Consider the following 19,833-nt stretch of genomic DNA (forward strand, 5'->3'; position numbering starts at 1 on the left):
CTACAAAAAATTATCTTCATACTCCATTGAGTGTGTTATGGAATGTGGAACGTTCTGACAATTATCTCCGGACATCGATGCATTTTACCACATCTATTGTACAAAATGATTCATAATCTTGTTAATAGTGGGACGCGCTGAGGAGTTTTTATATTTTTGTTTTTTTTTTATTGGGTGATATGGTGATTAACATATGTACTTATGTTGAGAGTGGTTTGAATCTACCAAAGTTATACGTAATGTACCAGTGGGATATCAATGATTTCCAAATTGGTATCGCGATGCATTGAGAAGGTCCGGCAGGAAAGTCAGTGGGTTGTGTCTATGGACTAGTTCGCTCGTCAAACTCGTCGAAGTGACCGGTGCATGAAGAGCCTAAAAGCACTGTAAGTGGATCCGGGGAATCCGAGAAGACATATTTCGGGATATGTTTGACATGTTTTCATATGTAAAAGTCCATTGATAATAATATATCATACGTATAATTTGATCTTGCTATTACAGTTCTAACGCAATAAGAAACACTCGTGTATACTAAAAGGAATTTGAATAGAAGAATTGGCTCAATTACACAATATTTAATACTAAAATTCAACTTGAAATTTAAAAATAAAATCAAACGCCAACAATTGTTCGGCTTAACAAGTTTGAATTAATATTATCGATCGAATAAAATTTTCAAGGAGATACTGCATAACAAATATGCTACTACCAAATACGTACCTGTGAATTTAGATAAAATAAATAGCCAAAAGTGTGAATGGCCTATGTGTTTCGTCGCGGTCACTGAGTTAACGCCCGGACTACGAGTGCGGAATACAAGTGCAAAAATGATAAAATACATGAGAACACAAATGTATTTTGGTTCTGGTCAAAAACAAAATGCTAATAAACTATAAATTATTTTAAATCTAAATAAATAAATAAAAATATTTACAACACGTCTTTGCGATTTTTTTTAATAAGGATTTCTTTTTTACTTCGTTTTGGATTTAGAAAATCATGAATGTTAAATATTTAGGGTGTACGTACGTATTACTCCAGTGGCCATTGCCACATCTGTCAAGGTCTGTACAGTCCGTTTCCTACAGCACGAACACAGTCTGTCTATATTTATTATTATTTATTATACTATTATTTAAAACAATAAAAAAAATCCTAGTTAAAAAGTGTAAATAAAAATACTTTTGTCAATTTTACAGAAAACAACATGACCGAACTAAAATTAATACTAAAAATTTTAGACCAAGATGTGAAATTTCATCGAAATGAAACAAACACATAGCTTTAGGCAAATATTTGCGTAGATTTTTTCGGAAAATATGTGTATTTACACGGTGTAATGGTTTAAAAACATCACACGTATGTGTGAATCACTGCCATATTTTCATTAATTTTGAATTGTTCAAATGATCACATCGAAGGGTGTACATCTTTATATTGTCGTTCTTCTAAATATATTTCGAGGGGTGAAGAAAGGTTATGTAGCTACGATATTTCGCTTAATACGCGACATTTATCTTTGTGATTAAAGGTCCGTTTTAATTGGTATTAGCATCAACAATTCGATGTTTTTAATTGAACTACCATTAAGTTTACCCCATTCAAATAGTTGAAAAAAATTTGTTCGTTACGATATTTTTTCAATATTTTAAATTTAAACTTCCTGTATAGTTGCAAAAAATGTCGCATAAAGGGTTGATAACAACTTATTTAGTGCAGAAGAAATGAATCTAATTATTATTAGTTATTTCTGTTACACTACATCTCCTCTTATATGTGGGAATCGGATCGTTATAATGTTCTTGCTGACTACTATCACTCGCTCTCTCTCTTTCTCTCTCTCCCTCACTTTTACTCGCGACTAAAATGGCCAGGTGGTAATGTAAAGGAGCCGATCCGGGAACTTTTGTAAAGATTTTTTTGTTAATAGAAAATTAAAAGAACTAAATACAAAATATGACGCATTTTTGCATTAAATAGAAACGGTGTGTCGGCAATTTTATATTTTGAATTAGTCGTAACTTATAGAATACTAGCGATCCGCCCTCGCTTCGCTTCGGAAACATTAAAACACACATGAAACCAAAAAAATAAAATTAAAAAAAATTAAAAAAAAGTAGCCTATGTTCATCAGGGACAATATCGGCTTCTAATGGAAAAAGAATTTTTCAAATCGGTCCAGTAGTTTCGGAGCCTATTCGAAACAAACAAACAGAGAAATCTTTCCTCTTTATAATATTAGTATAGAAGACGACATGCAAATCGTAATGACTGTCTGAACAACTTATCACCAGCTGAGCCGTGAACTTGTTTACCCATCAATACAATAAAGAAACGAGTGCCCGATTAGCATAATATTCGAATAAAGCAAATAAAAAAGTTATTTAACACTAGCAATTGTTTTTGTTCCCAGGAGGCGGAAGAATGGGTGAAAAGAAATCAGACCGGACCAATGATCAACCCTTCCTTCGAACCGGACGATTTTGTTCCACACAGGTACATATTACCTATTACATATATCTTTTGAATTCGGAACGTCAAAAGTGTCAACGAGCGACGTCCGCCATGACACTTTTCCCTTTTCAATTCCAGCCGCCAAGCCACATCGATTTCATATTTAATATATTCATATATCTTTAGTTTATTACATAAGGACTAATAAAGATATCAAAATCAAATCAAATCAAATCAAATCAAAATCAAATCAAAAATTTTTTTATTCAACATAAATGAAAGTACATACTTGTTGAACGTCAAAAGAACTACCGCCAATTCACAAGAACTAGCCTCCGTCCTGAGAAGAATTGGCAAGAAACTCAGCGGGCATGTTTTTTTTTTTTTTTTTTATTAAGCAATTATTATTTATTAATTTTTTAATATTACATTTTTTTTTTTAAATATGAGTTTTTTACAATGAGTATTATAACGTAACAATTACTACAATATTGAAATGCCCGGAGCGAGCAACTCATTCCCACTTTGTGCAATCTTCTAGATAATCATTGACTTTATAGTAAGCTTTATTGCACAGATGTTCTTTAACAGTTTTCTTAAACCTATGTATATGTAGGTTCTGAACATCTTGTGGGATTTTGTTGTACAGGCGCACAGACAAACACCCGAATGAATTTCTTATCTTATGTAACCTACTCATCGGCACAACAAAACAAATAAATACAGTCCACTCTCATACCACAATGCAACATATATGTTAATACATATTATATGCAATTTCTCGCACCCATTATATTCCATTAGAAGTTGACGCCTCACGTAGCTTGACTAAACTTCAAATACTATATTCATTTTCCTTGTAAAGAGATTTAATGGCGTCAAAAAGTTTTTTATCAATGTTTTTGTAACCTTGGTTCGTTTTACGTGTCCCGCGGTGGGATATCAAGCGTGCTTCTCATCCGAATGATCAGAGGCTTGGAGCTGAGCACGTAACACATTGCTTTCAATAATATGTGCATACGTATTTACGAGTAATATTAGTCGGCAACCGGTTAGTAATGTAGGTAGGTATTAAAAGTGTTATTGACATGGACATCACTTGCTGCTCTGTCAACGTGGAACAGTTAAACCATCTACACGAAAATATACAATACAAATAATATAATTAGATTTGTAATTTATAATTGTTACTTTACGTATGCGATGAGACCTCGTAATCTACTAGACGCTGCTTTTTTATTTATTTTTATTGGTTGTGTGTGTGGACGAGCTCACCGCCCACCTGGTGTTAAGTGTGTTTACCGGAGCCCATAGACATCTACAACGTAAATGCGCCACCCACCTTGAGATATGAGTTTTAAGGTCTCAGTATAGTTAGTTACAATGGCTGCCCCACCCTTCAAACCGAAACGGATTACTGCTTCACGGCAGAAACAGAGGGTGGTGGTACCTACCCGTGCGGACTCACAAGAGGTCCTACCACCAGTAATTACGCAAATTACAATTTTACGGGTTTGATTTTTATTACACGATGTTATTTCTTCATCGTGGAAGTCAATCAAGAACATTTGTTAAGTACGTATTTAATTAGAAAAATAGATGTATCGCTATATGCGAATGCACCGGACGTCTTATCCTTTAGGCCACGACGACTTCACTCTCTTCTCTCTGTTTCTCTCTACAATATATAATATATTAAAATTAAAAAAAAAAACTAAAATATGTCAACTAAAACTTTCGCAACTTATACCAGACACCTGGTATACCAGATATAACTTATACCGGACTTATACCAGATGCCTGGTATAAGCTGCATGCAGTAAAATACAGCTATTCCTTCCAAATTACAATTCGGAAGACGTTGTGGAAGCTTAACGACAGAGGGAAGATCTTCCACCGAGCGGGTGATATTGCTCGGTAGACCGACGGTCCGAATGTTGTTGTTCGGAACTTGTATATATGCGCTTTATCTTGAAAATGTCGTAAGCGAGATTCAGGCATCTGTCAATTATCTTGCGTTGTATGATGGCTACCCGCCACATCACTCCCCTCCGAGACCGGAGGTCGTGTCATTTAGTTAACATTGTCCGTGCTGAGATTAGCTTGCAAGTGCCAGTGCTGCTCGAAGTTTGCGGTGAGTCGAAACTGAGCTTGAATGCTGCGTGATTGTCGCCAGTGCTGCTTGAAGTCTGCGGTGAGTCGAGACTGAGCTTGAATGCTGCGCGATGAGGCAGTGTAGGTGCGTGCCGTAGGACCAGGAAGCGCGGTGAGTCGGCTGCGATGGTCCTGTTGAGGCTGCGATGCTGGCTTGCTGTGGGACGACTGTCGATGACTTGCTTTTATCTGCGAGAATGCGGGGATTGTGGTAGCCGAAGTTCTTGATGCGCTGATGATGAATCAGAAGGTTGCGTGTTCACATCACGTCGGGGTCACCAGTTGTAGGTATATACGACGAAAGGAAGATCTTCCACCGAGCGGGTGATATTGCTCGGTAGACCGACGGTCCGAATGTTGTTGTTCGGAACTTGTATATATGCGCTTTATCTTGAAAATGTCGTAAGCGAGATTCAGGCATCTGTCAATTATCTTGCGTTGTATGATGGCTACCCGCCACAACGTCTTCAAAACTACTATTCCTTGATATTATAATAAATAAAAATAGGAAAAGTTAAAAAAACCGTAGTGTTTATTATTTATTAGTGTTTATTTATTTAACCGTGTAGTTTAATCACAATGATATTTCATTTAGAATTTACAATTAACGCAAATGTAATTTAAAATCTTGACACGTACGGAACTATCTATGATGTCGTCACTCCTTAATTACCTATTGTACTGCATTTATTGTCGTACTCCATCAGAATCAATAATTAGTTTACTTTAGATCACATTTTCCGACATCTAGATAATTGTGTGAGGAAGATTGGAAACGCCTTTTGTTAGTTATTTGTTTGTTATTTTGTAGGTGTTTTCTTGTATTATTGCCATTGAACGCAGCCAATTGAATATGACCACAATACTTATTGGCCTATTTACTCAAATTATGTAACAGAGGGTTGATTTTAATTTAACAAAAACTGAAATACAATTTCCGTGATATGTATAAAGCGTTGGTTGGAGAGTATCGAATCTTTAATCGGATTATTATGTTCACCTCCTCACCTCACCTCACCTCACATCTAATTGAAAGTGTGACCGTCGCTAGCTTCGCTCGAGGCAGCTGATCCCCAAGAGCATCGAAAGACAATATCAACCGATATCAAAGACTAGATTCTAGGTTAGCGTGGTATGGACATGTGATGCGTAGAGAAAAGGTGCATGTGACTAGGAGATGTATGGAAATGGTAATGCAAGGTAGAGGGCAAAGAGGTCGACCGAAGAAGACATGGATGGAGTGTGTGAATGACGATATGAAAGAGAGAGGAGTGTATTGAGATGATGGCTGATAGAAGAGAATGAAGAGAAAAATTCGCAGTGCTGGCCCCACCTAGTGGGATAAGGTGAAGAAAAAGAAGATCAAAGACTAGATTCTGCACTGAAGGCAGATTAAAAAATTACAGCAGTTTCTAACAAGTGTAAACTTTTAGGTAAATGCAGATCAATAACTAAGTAAACAACGGTTGCCTTAGCAATCGTTTAACGGGAAATGGAAGGGCATGTTAGGTTCTCGGGGTAACATTTCAAATTATATCATTCATTTTAAAAAAAATACTCTCTCTCGTGTTCAAATAATTAGTAATAATTAACCTAGCGCCCAATGTGATTTAACTAGTATTGATGAATTATGTAATAACCTTTTATTGAGATAATATTTGTACTAAACTGACACTGAGAAGTCGAATTCAATTTGATTTACCTAATTTATTATTTACCTATAATCTAATCTGTGTGCAACTGAATAAACTATTTTAAGTACTTATTATAAATCAAGACTTCACAAAGGATTTTTCGCCAGAGAACATAATTTGAATCTGTCGTTTACTTTCACAGCCTATCACCGGTGAAGGATGAAAAGAAGAAGCCTGGCGATAAAAGCATCTTCTTGGTCAACATGAAGGAGAAGGACCTTCAAGAAGTAGAGGAATACGAACCGTATGACAACAGGGTCGTTGACCATCCCACAACGTAAGTATTTAAAACAAGTATTACATAATATTATAACCAACATTAAATACTAATCATAAGATTAAGTAATGAGCAATTTATTGGCAGAAAGGTCTCCACCAATAGCTTGCATAAGTACACCTACTTTAAAATTTATAGTAGGTGTACTTTAAATTTTAAACCTAACCAAGTCGAAAACCAAATGTCAAATATCCGCAAATATATTCATTTGATTGTGAGATGACACAGCAATATACAGTATTAGATTGTAATTTAAAAACTCAAGGAGATCACTAAAATGGCACTCTTCTATTTTTCATTAAGAAAAACTTTAAACAATAAAGTTAAACGAAATGTATTTCTATATAGTTTTAATTCATTTATGTACAAGACGAATTAGCTGTTTGATGTCCAAAAAAGTGGGCTAATACTGACACAACGGACAAATTAGAAAAAGGTCGAACTAATTGGCAAAGTAATATGTAGATGTAATTATGAGTTCAACCTCAAACCTTAAGGAGGACAGCGGCATACTATGCTTTGCGCAGAAAGGTTGGGTTTTTATTTAAAAAAATATGGTCTACTTATTTATTCGTCTACAAAAAAGTAATTAAAAATAAAAACATACAAACATACCGGAGCAATATATATATATTTTTTTAATTAATAAAACGATTAAGGAGTCAAGGGATATAGTGAATATGTATTAAAATAAAAATAAATAAAGCGGAAAACGTGATTAAATACCATGTAATCTTTTATATATAACTATCATGTACTTGTGTCTGTCACTACACTAACGACTGGACCTATATTTATGAAGTTATTTGTGTATTTGAGTTAGTCCCTGGAAGGCTTAGGTTTACAATTGGAGCCCGCTAGATGGAGTTGGAATCAGATTCCATAAAAAAGGATGAGTAACATCTTTCACGCCTGCTAGTATGCGATAAAATAATTGAAATTAACTAATTTTTTTTTGTGATATCAGTTAGGTATCCGTATTAGATACAGGTATAATATTTGAAGTGGAGTGATGTGCTGTTTTCCGCAATCCGAGTATTCGTGGAATTTTTTAGCGACGGTAACCGGTGACCGGTGACAGAGTTTATAAGTACCTATACCTGTTCAACCTAGTTTGTAAAGAAGTCATCGCGACCTAAAGAAAAAAAAACAAACCGGCAAAAAATTAATTTACGTAATCACTGGTGGTAGAGCTGCTTGTGAGACCGCATGAGTATATACCAGCAGATAAAAATAGGCACTGCTATGCTTTTCAGTTTCAAGGGTGGGGCAGCCATTGTACTAGAAAGCTTTGATTTAGAACCCCTGTCTAGATGGATAGCATTTGTATTGTTGTTGTCTATGGACTAAAGTAACCATTTAACACTAGAGGGGCTGTCAGCCAATAAAAAACATATAGCTATAGCCGTATTGCATATGCAGAGGACTCTCGGAGCCATGCGAACGTATTCATAAAATTGACTCGCAAATTCTACTCGATACGCTTTTATGCACAGTGCCTGTCGTATCCTCATTATTTATTGACAGTGCAGACACTGAGCGACAATATTCTTGCCCTTCTGCCCGCTTCCGTGTCATAGTTTCCTTTTGCAGCATCCACACATAACAAGTAGGATGACAAGGACTTTTCCTCATTACTACGGAATTGTATTTTGTGGTATTATTGAATCATCGGAACAGAAAGGCGAAGGAACCGGAATTACTGGGAGGGCATGCTGTGTCAAGAATGTTGTAGCTTGTAGCATCGCCGGTATTCCAACGCAAAGATGAAATTAAGCGAAAACCTATTTTTTGTATAGCATTCTCATTTCAGATTTGCCGTTGCGAATTGATTGACTAATCATTGTTTTAATCTCAAGCCTAGCGATTTAAAATACGCCTTTCATTTTGTAGTCGGGAATTTAATGTGGGGAGTTAAACGAATCTTCAAAATTTAGCATTATCTTATATCTTTAAACGAGCAATTCTTGTATATAAATATAAGTATATATGTAATCTGAATCTCGGAAATTTGATGAAATTTGATTTGATTTGATGATGGGAAATGATTTTCATAAAATTTTGTATACAGGGGATTTCGGGGGCGATAAATCGATCTAGCTACGATTTATATTCAGAAAATGTTGTTTTATTCGTGTTTTCAATAATCAACTTTGTCGATAATTTTTATTTTTTCTTTAAATAACCAGTTCATCTTTTTTTATTCTTCTGTCGATAAGATCGAAAAATATTATTCATATTTCATCATTTTATCAATATGTAATTCGTATTTAAATATAATTTCTAAAAAACATAATTCATCAAAACAAAGTAGATATAATATAATATAAATTATCTAGTTAATATAAAAATACAGTCAAAATCTGTTATAACGACATCGAAGGGACTGCTCATATTCAGTCATAAAAACCGATAGTCGTAACAACCGGTGATGTTTAATGTTTTTTTTTTTTATGATTGAAACTTTACTGGTGGCCCGAAGGCCTTTCCAGTTTCACCAGGACAGGTGGGCGAGCAAAGGCTCAGCCAAGAGGGGTGGGATTTGCTAACAACTGCCCGAGCGCCTCCGAAGGAGACCTAACAACTCAAGAGCAATTGTTTCGCGAATGAATCTACTACCGGATCGGAATCGCGACCCGCTGAGAAGATCCGGCGAGAAACTCAGCGGGCTGATGCATGGGTTAGGTTGCACGTCGACCTCTTTGTCGAGTTCGACGAGTACGGTTACCGGGGTCCCTAAGCCTGCCCCTAGTATTAGAGCTGAAGGCATCTAATGCAAAGGTTATTGGATCTGATGGATCCGTAAGGACGTGTCTAGGGCGTCGACGGTGACTGGCTCCTGCATGATCAGGATTCGGGGAGTAGTCAGCGGCGGCAACGATAAGGCGATTATCATGACGCATAGCCTTATCGAAGTATCGTTCCGACGCTGACTTCATGTATTTCCGAATTGATTCGAGGCCCAGGTCGTCGTGTAGGTCAACGTTCCTCACGAACCACGGAGCCCCGACAGCTAACCTGCAAAAGCGGGATTGTAGGGATTGGAGGGTGTCTATGTGTGTGCGGGCCGCGTGAGCGAACACCACACTCGCGTAAGTCATGACGGGCCTTATGCAAGTTTTGTAAAGTGTCACCTTGTTCCGAAGGGACATTTTACTCCGCTTACAGATCATGGGGTAGAGTCTACCGAGAATAAACGCGGCACGGTCACGGACTGATTTTATATGCGGGCGGAATGTCATCGATGCATCCAGGGTAACGCCCAGGTACTTGACCTTCCTGGCCCAGGGTATGGGTTGTCTAAAGAGAGTAATCGGGGGTGTGAGATTCCTCCTCCTAATCCGGGAGGAAATCCGTGTGGAGCTTCCCCTCTGAAATAGCACCGCAGTACTTTTCGCTGGGTTGATGTCTATGCGCCATTTTCGGAACCACTGTCCTAGGGCTAGGGCTGCGCTCTGAAGTTTCTTCGCGATTAGGGACTTATTTCTACTAGAATAGTAAACAGTGTTTAATGTGTATCGTGCAAGTACAAACAAATCGATAGGGAATTATTGGAAAAATATATTTACATAATACGCGATTTTTCTTATAATATTAATTTGTTTTCTTTTTCTTTGCGACATTTTGAAAGTTTCACGAATAACTCCACAAAGTTTTGGTGCGTCTTGTGTATAGATAAGTAACAAACTAACTGAAGAGATATGAAGAAGCGGGCTTTGACTACCGCATGCAGTGTTTTGTTTCTAAGAATTAGAAAAGACCCTACACTAAACTAAATCCTATTGTTTTCTTTCCTGGTTTTAAAAGCCATTGAATACAAATGTGGATACCTATTCAAATTGTTTACAATACAGCTTAGCCGGTCGTTCTAACAGATCTAATTCTCCGAAATATTAGTTAAATGTGGTCGTTTTATGAGGTGTGTCGTTATTACCAATGTCGTAGAAAGCAATATTTTTAATAAGGCGGTCATATGGCATTCAGCCGGGACTTTTGTTCTTGATTATTATAACCGGCATGTTGTATTAAACGATGTCGCAGTAAACGGTTTTGACTGTATATAGATCTTAATTCATAAATATACATTTAAGAAAACTTATTGTTTTTACTTGATTCTGTATCTTTTTGTTAACAGGAACACGGAGACCCTACTTCATCTTCTGAAAGGCAGTTTAGGCACTGGTATTCTGGCAATGCCGCGTGCCTTCTCCCATGCCGGATATGTTGTAGGCGGCATAGGCACTGTGATTATCGGTGTGCTGTGTACTTACTGCATCCACATATTACTGGATTCTTGCTATGCGCTGTGCAAGAGGCGGAAGGTGCCCTCCTTGACGTACACCGCTGCAGCAGAAGCGGCGCTCTCCGAGGGCCCGGACTGGTGCAAGGCATGCGCTCCTTACGCTGCGTGAGTATTTTTTTACTAAGACATTTTAAATCCTCCATATTTTAGACTCATAACTAAACGATATTCGTTTAAACTGTGATACTGTTAGTCATTGTTTACTGCTCTACTCCAATCAACATCAGAGGCCAAAGCGATATAAACACCGCCACTCACTTTGAGCGACGTGGTTGATGTTCCGACTGTTTACAATCCATAGCTGACATATCATATAAACATCAAATTTACCTAATACTTAAAATATAATATCTATATACGATACTATATAATCTCTAAATATAAAAATGAATTGCTGTTCGTTAGTCTCGCTAAAACTCGAAAACGGCTGTACCGATTTGGCTAATTTTGGTCTTGAATTATTTGTGGAAGTCCAGAGAAGGTTTAAAAGGTAGCTCGGAATTAAATAAAAATAACAATTTTGTTTGTTTTAAGCTTATTTTATACAAAAGCTTAGGTCTTTTATTTATCGATTGAGGCACTACAAAGTCTGCCGGGTCAGCTAGTATTATAATATATGACGGAGTGGCTGGTTCCATGGCGTTTTTAAAATGAGGAGATCAGCGTCACTGATGCTATTCTCTTCATCATCATCATTATTTTTATTATTATTGCCTTCCATAGTGACAATAATTTAAAAATACTTTACAAAAAATTCCTTTATTGAATTTCAAGTATACAACAATAAGCACAGAGAGCTCCACACTGTTCGGTTGCTAGAATCATACATTGGACTTATAGCAGTTATCCAACAACATTAACATTGAGGAAACAGCTAACTCTAACCAATCTTAGTTAACTACATAGCAGGGTTCCGCTGATATACAATACGCGGTGCTTGTGTTAGAATATATCTAAATACTTTTAAATACACGAATGAACAAAACATACAATGAATGTACGTATCAGCATTTTCAATGTGTACAACAACAAATCAATAAGAGTCCCAGACGCCATCTCGCGGGAACATTCTCATAACAAGCCAACCCTCAGGATGAATAGAATGCATTCCATTATAGAGGGCATAATATACTCGTAGTCGGAACATGAAAACACACTTAAATCATACAACACTGGTTTGTACTATGACAAAATATTGTGTGTTTTAATTTAGATTAATATAACTATTATCGAACATAAATAAATAAATTTACATTTACACATCATCAATAATGAATCAAATTAGACACATCAATAATTATAATGAACATAATTTGTGATTTAAATATATTACTGTTTTAGTTTTTTGTGGTTTTCCCAATGTATACCAGAAACAGATTCGAATTGTGGTTTTCATTGGTTGCAAAGGGAACCCAAATTATTTTAATATTCTAATGGTCTTATTTGAAACAATTCATCTCCGTAGAGTCCTTGGATAAAAATCAAAACTTTAGTGTTGGGAATGACCACGGAGGGCGTTGTTAAGGAAAACCTATCAATTTTCCACGATTTTCCAAAACGGAGACAATTTTTCTCGATTAAGATTTCCCGACCATAAGAAAGATTAGTATTTTTTTGGTTCTAATGACATTTTAATCAATTCATGCAATATTCTTTTAATATAAGTAACATTGAAATGATTTTCCTGAATCGCGATATTGAGATTTACCTATTGCATTAGTATATATAGGACCGCCAAGGTATATCTTTCAGAGGAGTCCGTTTCTACTCATGAAAGTATTTGCCGTTAGGCTCTACTGGGAGGCCCCGGAGACCGGTTGCGGTTGAGGGGACGGGGGCGGCCGAGATTTCCACGCAGTTCCGTGTTCCCTGGGGTGCGCTGTTGACTCTAGACGTGCGCTAATCATGTTCGGAACTGGATTGAACATGACATCGTTCTTTTGAGTGTCGGAACTAGTTCCAGTAAACATGTTCGCGGAACTGTTTAGTTTCACGAACATGTTAAGTCTAGTAGCTGTTTGTAGTTTGTAGCTGTTTAGTTCCGCGGACATATTAAGTCTAGTACCTGTTTGAAGCTGTTTAGTTCCGCGGACATGTTAAGTCTAGTAGCTGTTTGTAGTGTAGCGAATCACGTATTAAGTTATTATTAATTACACAATATTTTTCAAAAAAGGTATTAAAAATACAATTTTTTAAAAGCACTATATAAAAATAGATTGCCGCTTATGGCAATTATTATTGTAATTATTATTTTGTAAGGTTTTTAGTTTTAGGTTCATTGTTACAGCTGGTTGCATAATTTATTAATGTACTGTAATTACTTTGTCATAATTTCAACTACTCTACTACTTTCATTATTTTTCAATGTAGGTATTGTACGATGCACCGGAAACTATAACCTATCAGTTGTTAATTAAAATACCACGTTATTCTGATATACAACGTAAATTAAGCTCGTTGTAGCCTTACAACCTTTTTCCCATAACCGAGATACCGAATAGCGAAAGTGGTGAATGTTTTAAAATTCTCGAATTTTGAATTATGATTTTCTAAGAAATGGTCCACAAACACTTAAGGTTAAGTGCTCGTAGGAATGATGCATGGTCAAGGTCAAAATCCATAGCAAAACATTTTAATTTATTCAACTATCGACTGTAACACGTAGGTCGTAGAGCATAACTTCAATATTAATAAAAATGTAATATGAAAGAGCTCCACACGCAGTTTCATGCACTCGCTCCATCTCACTCTCTCGTATTCGTGCCATATGTCGCCTTATCTCTTTACGTGGACTCGTGTCGGTTCGAGACTCGTTCGGGTGGACTCGCCGCGCCACGCCTCCGCGCCGCGCGGTACCTATGCTCTAATCATGTCCGCATGTCCGTCATGTTCAACGCGTTTGTAGTTCCTGCATAACAGTACACTTGGAATGGAAATGGAACTGTCTGAACATGTTAATTTTGACAACTCGGATTGAATGATATAGTTCCATATGAGGACATAGTTCCAGGAACTATTTAGGTCCGGAACTACGCATGTCTAGTTGACTCACCCACTTTACGCGGCAGTCGTGAGGCGCGGGGTATTCCCGACAGCGCTTAGAATGAACGACGCTCCCTAGAGTAGGGGGGAGGCTATCTCCTCCGACATATGCTTGAGTAGGAGATTTGACTCCTTTTTGTGATTTTTTTTATTGCTTAGTTGGGTGGACGAGCTCACAGCCCACCTGGTGTTAAATGGTTACTGGAGCCCATAGACAGTTCTAAGGTCTCAAGTATAGTTACAACGGCTGCCCCGCCCTTCAAAACAAAACGCATTACTGCTTCAGGGCAGAAATAGGCGAGGTGGTGGGTAACCTACCCGTGCGGACTCACAAGAGGTCCTACCACTAGTAATTACGTAAATTATAATTTTGCGGGTTTTGATTTTTATTACACGGTGTTATTCCTTCACCGTCAAAATCAATCGTGAGCATTTGTTGAGTACGTATTTCATTCGAAAAATTGGTTCCCGCCTGCGGAATTCGAGCACCGGTGCCGCTGGATACGAATGCACCGGACATCTTTCCTTTCTTCCTTCATCCTTTAGGCCACGACGATAAAAAGAACTTTTCCAGTTACGAACTCATTTATAAGTGAACTTAAACCTTAAAGTGCCAATGACCATGTTCCAAATCTATTACTGAGTGAAAACCAGTAAAACATAAAAAGTTATTAGATTACCATTCGATATTACGATTGTCCATTGCTACATAGTTTGTTCAGTAAAAAAATTGGTCGTCTGTAAAGTCGGTTTACGGACGATAGTTTTAGGTGATAACGTCATAAAGAAATATTGAAAATTAATAAAAAATCGCATACTTTTATGAATTGAATTGAATTATCATTATTTTGTATAATAATATATACAAAAATAATATATACTATATACTATATACATAAATTTAAAAATATAATAATATATACATAAATTTAAAAAAAAAAACAAAAAGATATGCTTTTATAGAAAATCCAACTAAAAAATAGAAAATGCTTATCAGGATATTGTCAAAATAACCCTTCTACTCATAATATCTGTTCATAAAATATAACTATTCAATTTTTTCAATTATTTTTTATTCAATTTTTGTGTAAAATATTGACATGTCATCAGTCCTTAATAAGTATACCAAATTGCAAGTTAATCGGACTTTTTGAAGCGGGTCAAAATCATGTCCAACGATTCCGTTACATACTAACATACATACGTTTGAAGCTAATAACAACGTATTAAAAAGGAGTTAATTGAAAATTACAAACTTTTCGATAAATTAGCACTTGGGCCGATCGTGCCTCTCTATCGCTTGTTCCGCGCTCTCGCTTGCACGCTCAGGCTCAGACGGAACGTGACACTTTTTCGTGCGTGTAGTCGGTGTTGATCGATTTATCAGACGCTATCATGTCGAAAAATCGTATTGTATTATATCGTAAATGAATTGTTCATTCATTGAATCGGAGCATTACAATTTTAAAAATATGGGTCTGACAAAAATCTACAACAAAAGATTTAAAGTAAACAAAATGACCAATGTCACAGCACGTTTTTATTATCAAGAGAGTATTTAAAATATAAATCTTTGGAGTGTAGTCACGTTTGATGGAGCCTACCAGGATGTTTACAGAATCACCTTTACAAAGTCTGTGTTTAAGAATTCGTACCGGTTCGAAGACATTTTCTGAGCACGTGTTTTCGAATATTTTTATAGCGAAATGTATGGACGACCTGACCACTATCTTAAGTCGTTGTCGTAGCCCGTAGAAATTAACTACAGATGTGCTGCAATCCATAATCAGACTATAGTACTAGACTTGACTTCACCCTTCAGACTGGAACGGATTCCTGCTTCGCGGGAGAAATGAGTAGGGTGGTGGTACCTCGCCATGCAGTTTCGTAAGACGCCCTACCATTAATTATTCAAAATATATTTTTTACGAAAATCGATACCTATCTACGGGATTCTAGTACTGGCACAGTCGCATGGCTCTATCGTATATGACCGAACCGGGCATCTTAACCTTCAAGCCACGACGATATCAAATTAATACAAATGATAATCGCCCTAAACATGTTATTACGGATCCTCCCAATTCACTAACGGTGCTTTTAAGTACCTCAAGCACCGGATATCATCCCAAATTAACCCATAGACAAAGCCCACTGAGCTTCTCGCTAGATCTTCTAAGTGGGTTGCGTTTTCGATCCGGTGATAGATTCTGCGAAGTGCTGCTCTTTCTAGGGCCAATGTTAGCAATACCTCCAGTTTGAGCCCTGAGAGCTCATCTACACGCTAGAGTAAAGCTGATATAGCCTCTCAAGGCTATCAACATAGATATGGAAAAAAAATAAAGTACACTTATTGACTCTTATGTAATACGAGCATCTTAACTTCTAACTCTAATAACCACCACAATCGCGCAAAATGGCGACCGTGTCGTAAACTACTCAACACCATGCACTATCACAGTGATACTGTATATGACTGATGACTGCGGTATTTATTAGGACCACACAAAAACTTAACAAATTCTACAAACTTAACTCAACCAATTCGTATTTCTTCAACAGGCTCATCGTGAACGTATTTCTGCTGATCTACCAGATAGGCACGTGTTGCGTGTACGTTGTTTTCGTTTCTGAGAACATCCATTTCGTCTTGGTGAAGCGGTTCAACGTGGAAATCACCGTCTTCCAAGTGATGTTGTGTATCCTGCTACCATTGATACTGATCAATTGGGTACGAGACCTGAAATATCTCGCTCCGTTCTCTGCTGTAGCCAATGTGGTGACTATAGTTGGATTCGGTATCATCTTGTACTACATATTCAGAGAAACACCGACTTTAGAAGGCAAAGAACCTGTTGGTCGGCTCGCTGACTTCCCCCTGTTCTTCGGCACCGTTCTATTCGCTCTGGAAGCCATTGGTGTGGTGAGTTTATTTATTTTTGTATTTTTTTTATTGGTTACTTTTACGCAGCTAGACAGTGCTTTCACTATTGAAACTAATAATAATTATCCTATATACTGCACGCATTGTGAGGAGGTTTCTCACTCTGGAATCCTAACCACTGGTGGTTTGTGTCGTAGACACCGCCATCAGCTGCAATCTATTTTTATATAATGTTTTTTTTAAATTGTATTTTTAATATCTTTTTTAAAAATGATTGTGTAATTAATAAGATTTTAAATAAATATAAAGATATAATAATAATAATAAAATAGCTTTCTTTGATTTCACAATTATTAGATAGAGCTTAATTAATTTAGTATTTAATAATTTTATTACTAAGTAACCATAATAAATCGACTACTCATGCAATTTAATCTCCTTCTAAGGTGGACCCCTTTAAGGTAAAAGCCTCCTCAAAAAAATCCCATTTTTCCTTATCTTTAGCAGTGATCATCCAGTCTCTTCCTGTTTTGAATACAATTTCGCCCTGGGGTCCTTTCCATTTTGTAGTGTTAATTGTCCATCAATTTCCATTGTATCTCCCAACAAGACCAGCCCATCTCCATAGAAGTGTAGAGACTTTGATAGAAGTGTAGAGCATCCTTTACCTTGGTTATTTTTCGAATTTCTATGTTTCTATTGAAACTGTAAACACCATTTACCTGGGAGTTTCAGAAAAGCTCAAAACAGTGGAAAATGTCGATCTCGAACCAAAAACATCTATTGTGAACCACCCCACATTCCTACACAATGTCGATCTAAATCAATTATTCATGAAAAACAAACATTGATAACTAATTATATTAATAAAAAACGATGTTTCCCGCAAATTATTATTAAAATATACACATGTAACATGTGTATCTAAATATATCAATGAAACAGTATTGATTGAAAGTATTAATAAAAGTTTTTTTACGACAAGAAATCAAGATATTACAGTACGAAAACTGTTTACACTATCGCTTAAATTATGTATTCATATTTTTAAATTAGTAAATTCCTTTGATCCGATAACGGGAACAATGTAAAATAAATTGGAGACTGACTAGTACATTGTTCTATACTGATAAAAACGGAACAATGCATGACTATTAAAACTACACTATCTGAATTTCATGAAAATCTACAATAAAACTCGGAATCAATCACACACGCAGAACGGCAGTTGCTTAGTACTATAAGCTTATATTGTACAAAACCTTGACTTATTTATCAAGATTATATTACCAACTACAAAAATTTTGTATAAACCTTTTATTAGATTCGTTTCTAATTATTTATTTATTTAATAAGTTGCACCAACAAATAATTATTAATAAAAGTATTCAGTGCTAAACAAAACTAGCAAGTAAGTACTTGCGACGTTTGATAATCAGAACCTCGGAGACTGCTAAAATCATGACTTATCGGATCATCCAGATTCACTCTCGGTGCGTTTATACTTTCCAAGCACCGGTCACAGCTCTCGTTGAACTCGTCAAGTTGGACACAACCCACTGAGTTTCTCGCCGATCTTCTCAGACGGTCACGATTCTGATCCGGTGGTATATTCGACGAAAAACTGCTCTTACTACGTTTTTAGTGTTAGCAAATTCTCTCTGGTCGAATCCCGTGTACTCACCTAGCTATACGCGCGGAGTTGGAATAGCCTCAATTACTACCAATGATTAGATAGGGGAGAAAAATCTAAAACCATTCTTCTAGACCAATATATTGAAAGTAGCGCTACGTATTTCTAATCTTGTTTTTTGTAATCTGATGTAGATTTTCAACTACCAATGTAGTTGTGTTAAATAGTGAATTTATTAAACAAATATGTATCTATGTAATTTTTTTATTAACAGATTCTACCGTTGGAGAACGAAATGAAAACACCGAAGTCATTCGTCGGCAAGTTCGGAGTCTTGAATCGAGCCATGATTAGTATCATCATACTGTACGTCGGTATGGGATTGTTTGGATATCTGCGTTACGGGGAGGAGTCCATGGGCAGCATCACTTTGAACCTACCATCTGAAACAGAAACGTACGCTTTTTTTGTCATTTATTATTAATGCAATTACTTGTAAGAGCTACAACGAATTTTATTGCATTAAAGAAGTCAATGTCGAACTGGTTTCAAAACTCCAAAAAGTAAAGATGTTTTCTGTTTCTTAAAACATGTTCTACTTTAAACTAGTTTCAACTCAGAATAACTGCTTCAAACTAGATTTTTTTTCCCAAGACACACAAATGCTCGCTTATAAAATCAGGTTACGAACTTAAATTATTTTCCTCAAACAACTTCCAAACGTGTGATTTGAAAGAAAAAAAAACCTATTCTTTAACTTGAGGGACAAGACAAACTCACGACTTAGTCGACTTTTAAAATGTAACAAAAGTCGTCACAATCCAAATATTGCCGCCATCACTCGTCTATAAAAAATCTTAGTTACATTTGAATTCATTAATAGATAATGTTAATGTATCGTTATTGTAATAATTTTGAAAAAATCCGTATAGTAAAACAATAATTCTCACATTTCTCGATAATTTCACAGAAAGCAGAAGCCACGGAATATTAATTCCCTGAATTATCCCAAAAGAGAATTTTAAATAGTCATAATCTGTCTGTCAAATTGTTGTCTGGAAATTATAGCTAGATTTTTTTGCGCTATTGGGTTCCTCTCGATGTTCAGCATAGAGTCTAAAGCTCAATTCGTTGTATAGTTAAGGAAACCCATAGACATTAAAACGTAAATACTACTACCATCTTGAAACAAGGGGTCGATATCCTTTTGATATTGTATAGTAACAATTACCCCGCCTTCACGTCATTGGGGATCCTGCCGATCCATTAACGGTGCTTTTAGGTACACCTCAAGCACCGGCCACCGTCCTCGTTGAACCCGTCGCTTGTGACGAAGGGCTCGACGAGTAAACTAACCCATAGACACAGCCCACTGAGTTTCTCGCCGGA

The 19,833-nt window shown here is 36.5% G+C and overlaps 1 protein-coding gene across 1 annotated transcript in view; it reads left to right on the forward strand.

Moving 5' to 3' along the window:
* The window catches only part of LOC101744744 (proton-coupled amino acid transporter-like protein CG1139), a 70,406-nt gene that overhangs the window by 46,807 nt on the left and 3,766 nt on the right, over window positions 1–19,833 (forward strand). Inside the window, exons 2-6 of the mRNA XM_038019615.2 lie at window positions 2,417–2,499; window positions 6,448–6,582; window positions 10,718–10,990; window positions 16,490–16,850; window positions 18,719–18,900. Of these exons, the coding sequence (XP_037875543.1) occupies window positions 2,417–2,499; window positions 6,448–6,582; window positions 10,718–10,990; window positions 16,490–16,850; window positions 18,719–18,900 (1,034 nt within the window). The remainder of the gene's footprint in view (window positions 1–2,416; window positions 2,500–6,447; window positions 6,583–10,717; window positions 10,991–16,489; window positions 16,851–18,718; window positions 18,901–19,833) is intronic.

Source organism: Bombyx mori, chromosome 1 (assembly GCF_030269925.1).
Source record: "Bombyx mori chromosome 1, ASM3026992v2".
In the NCBI taxonomy this organism is placed as follows: domain Eukaryota; kingdom Metazoa; phylum Arthropoda; class Insecta; order Lepidoptera; family Bombycidae; genus Bombyx; species Bombyx mori.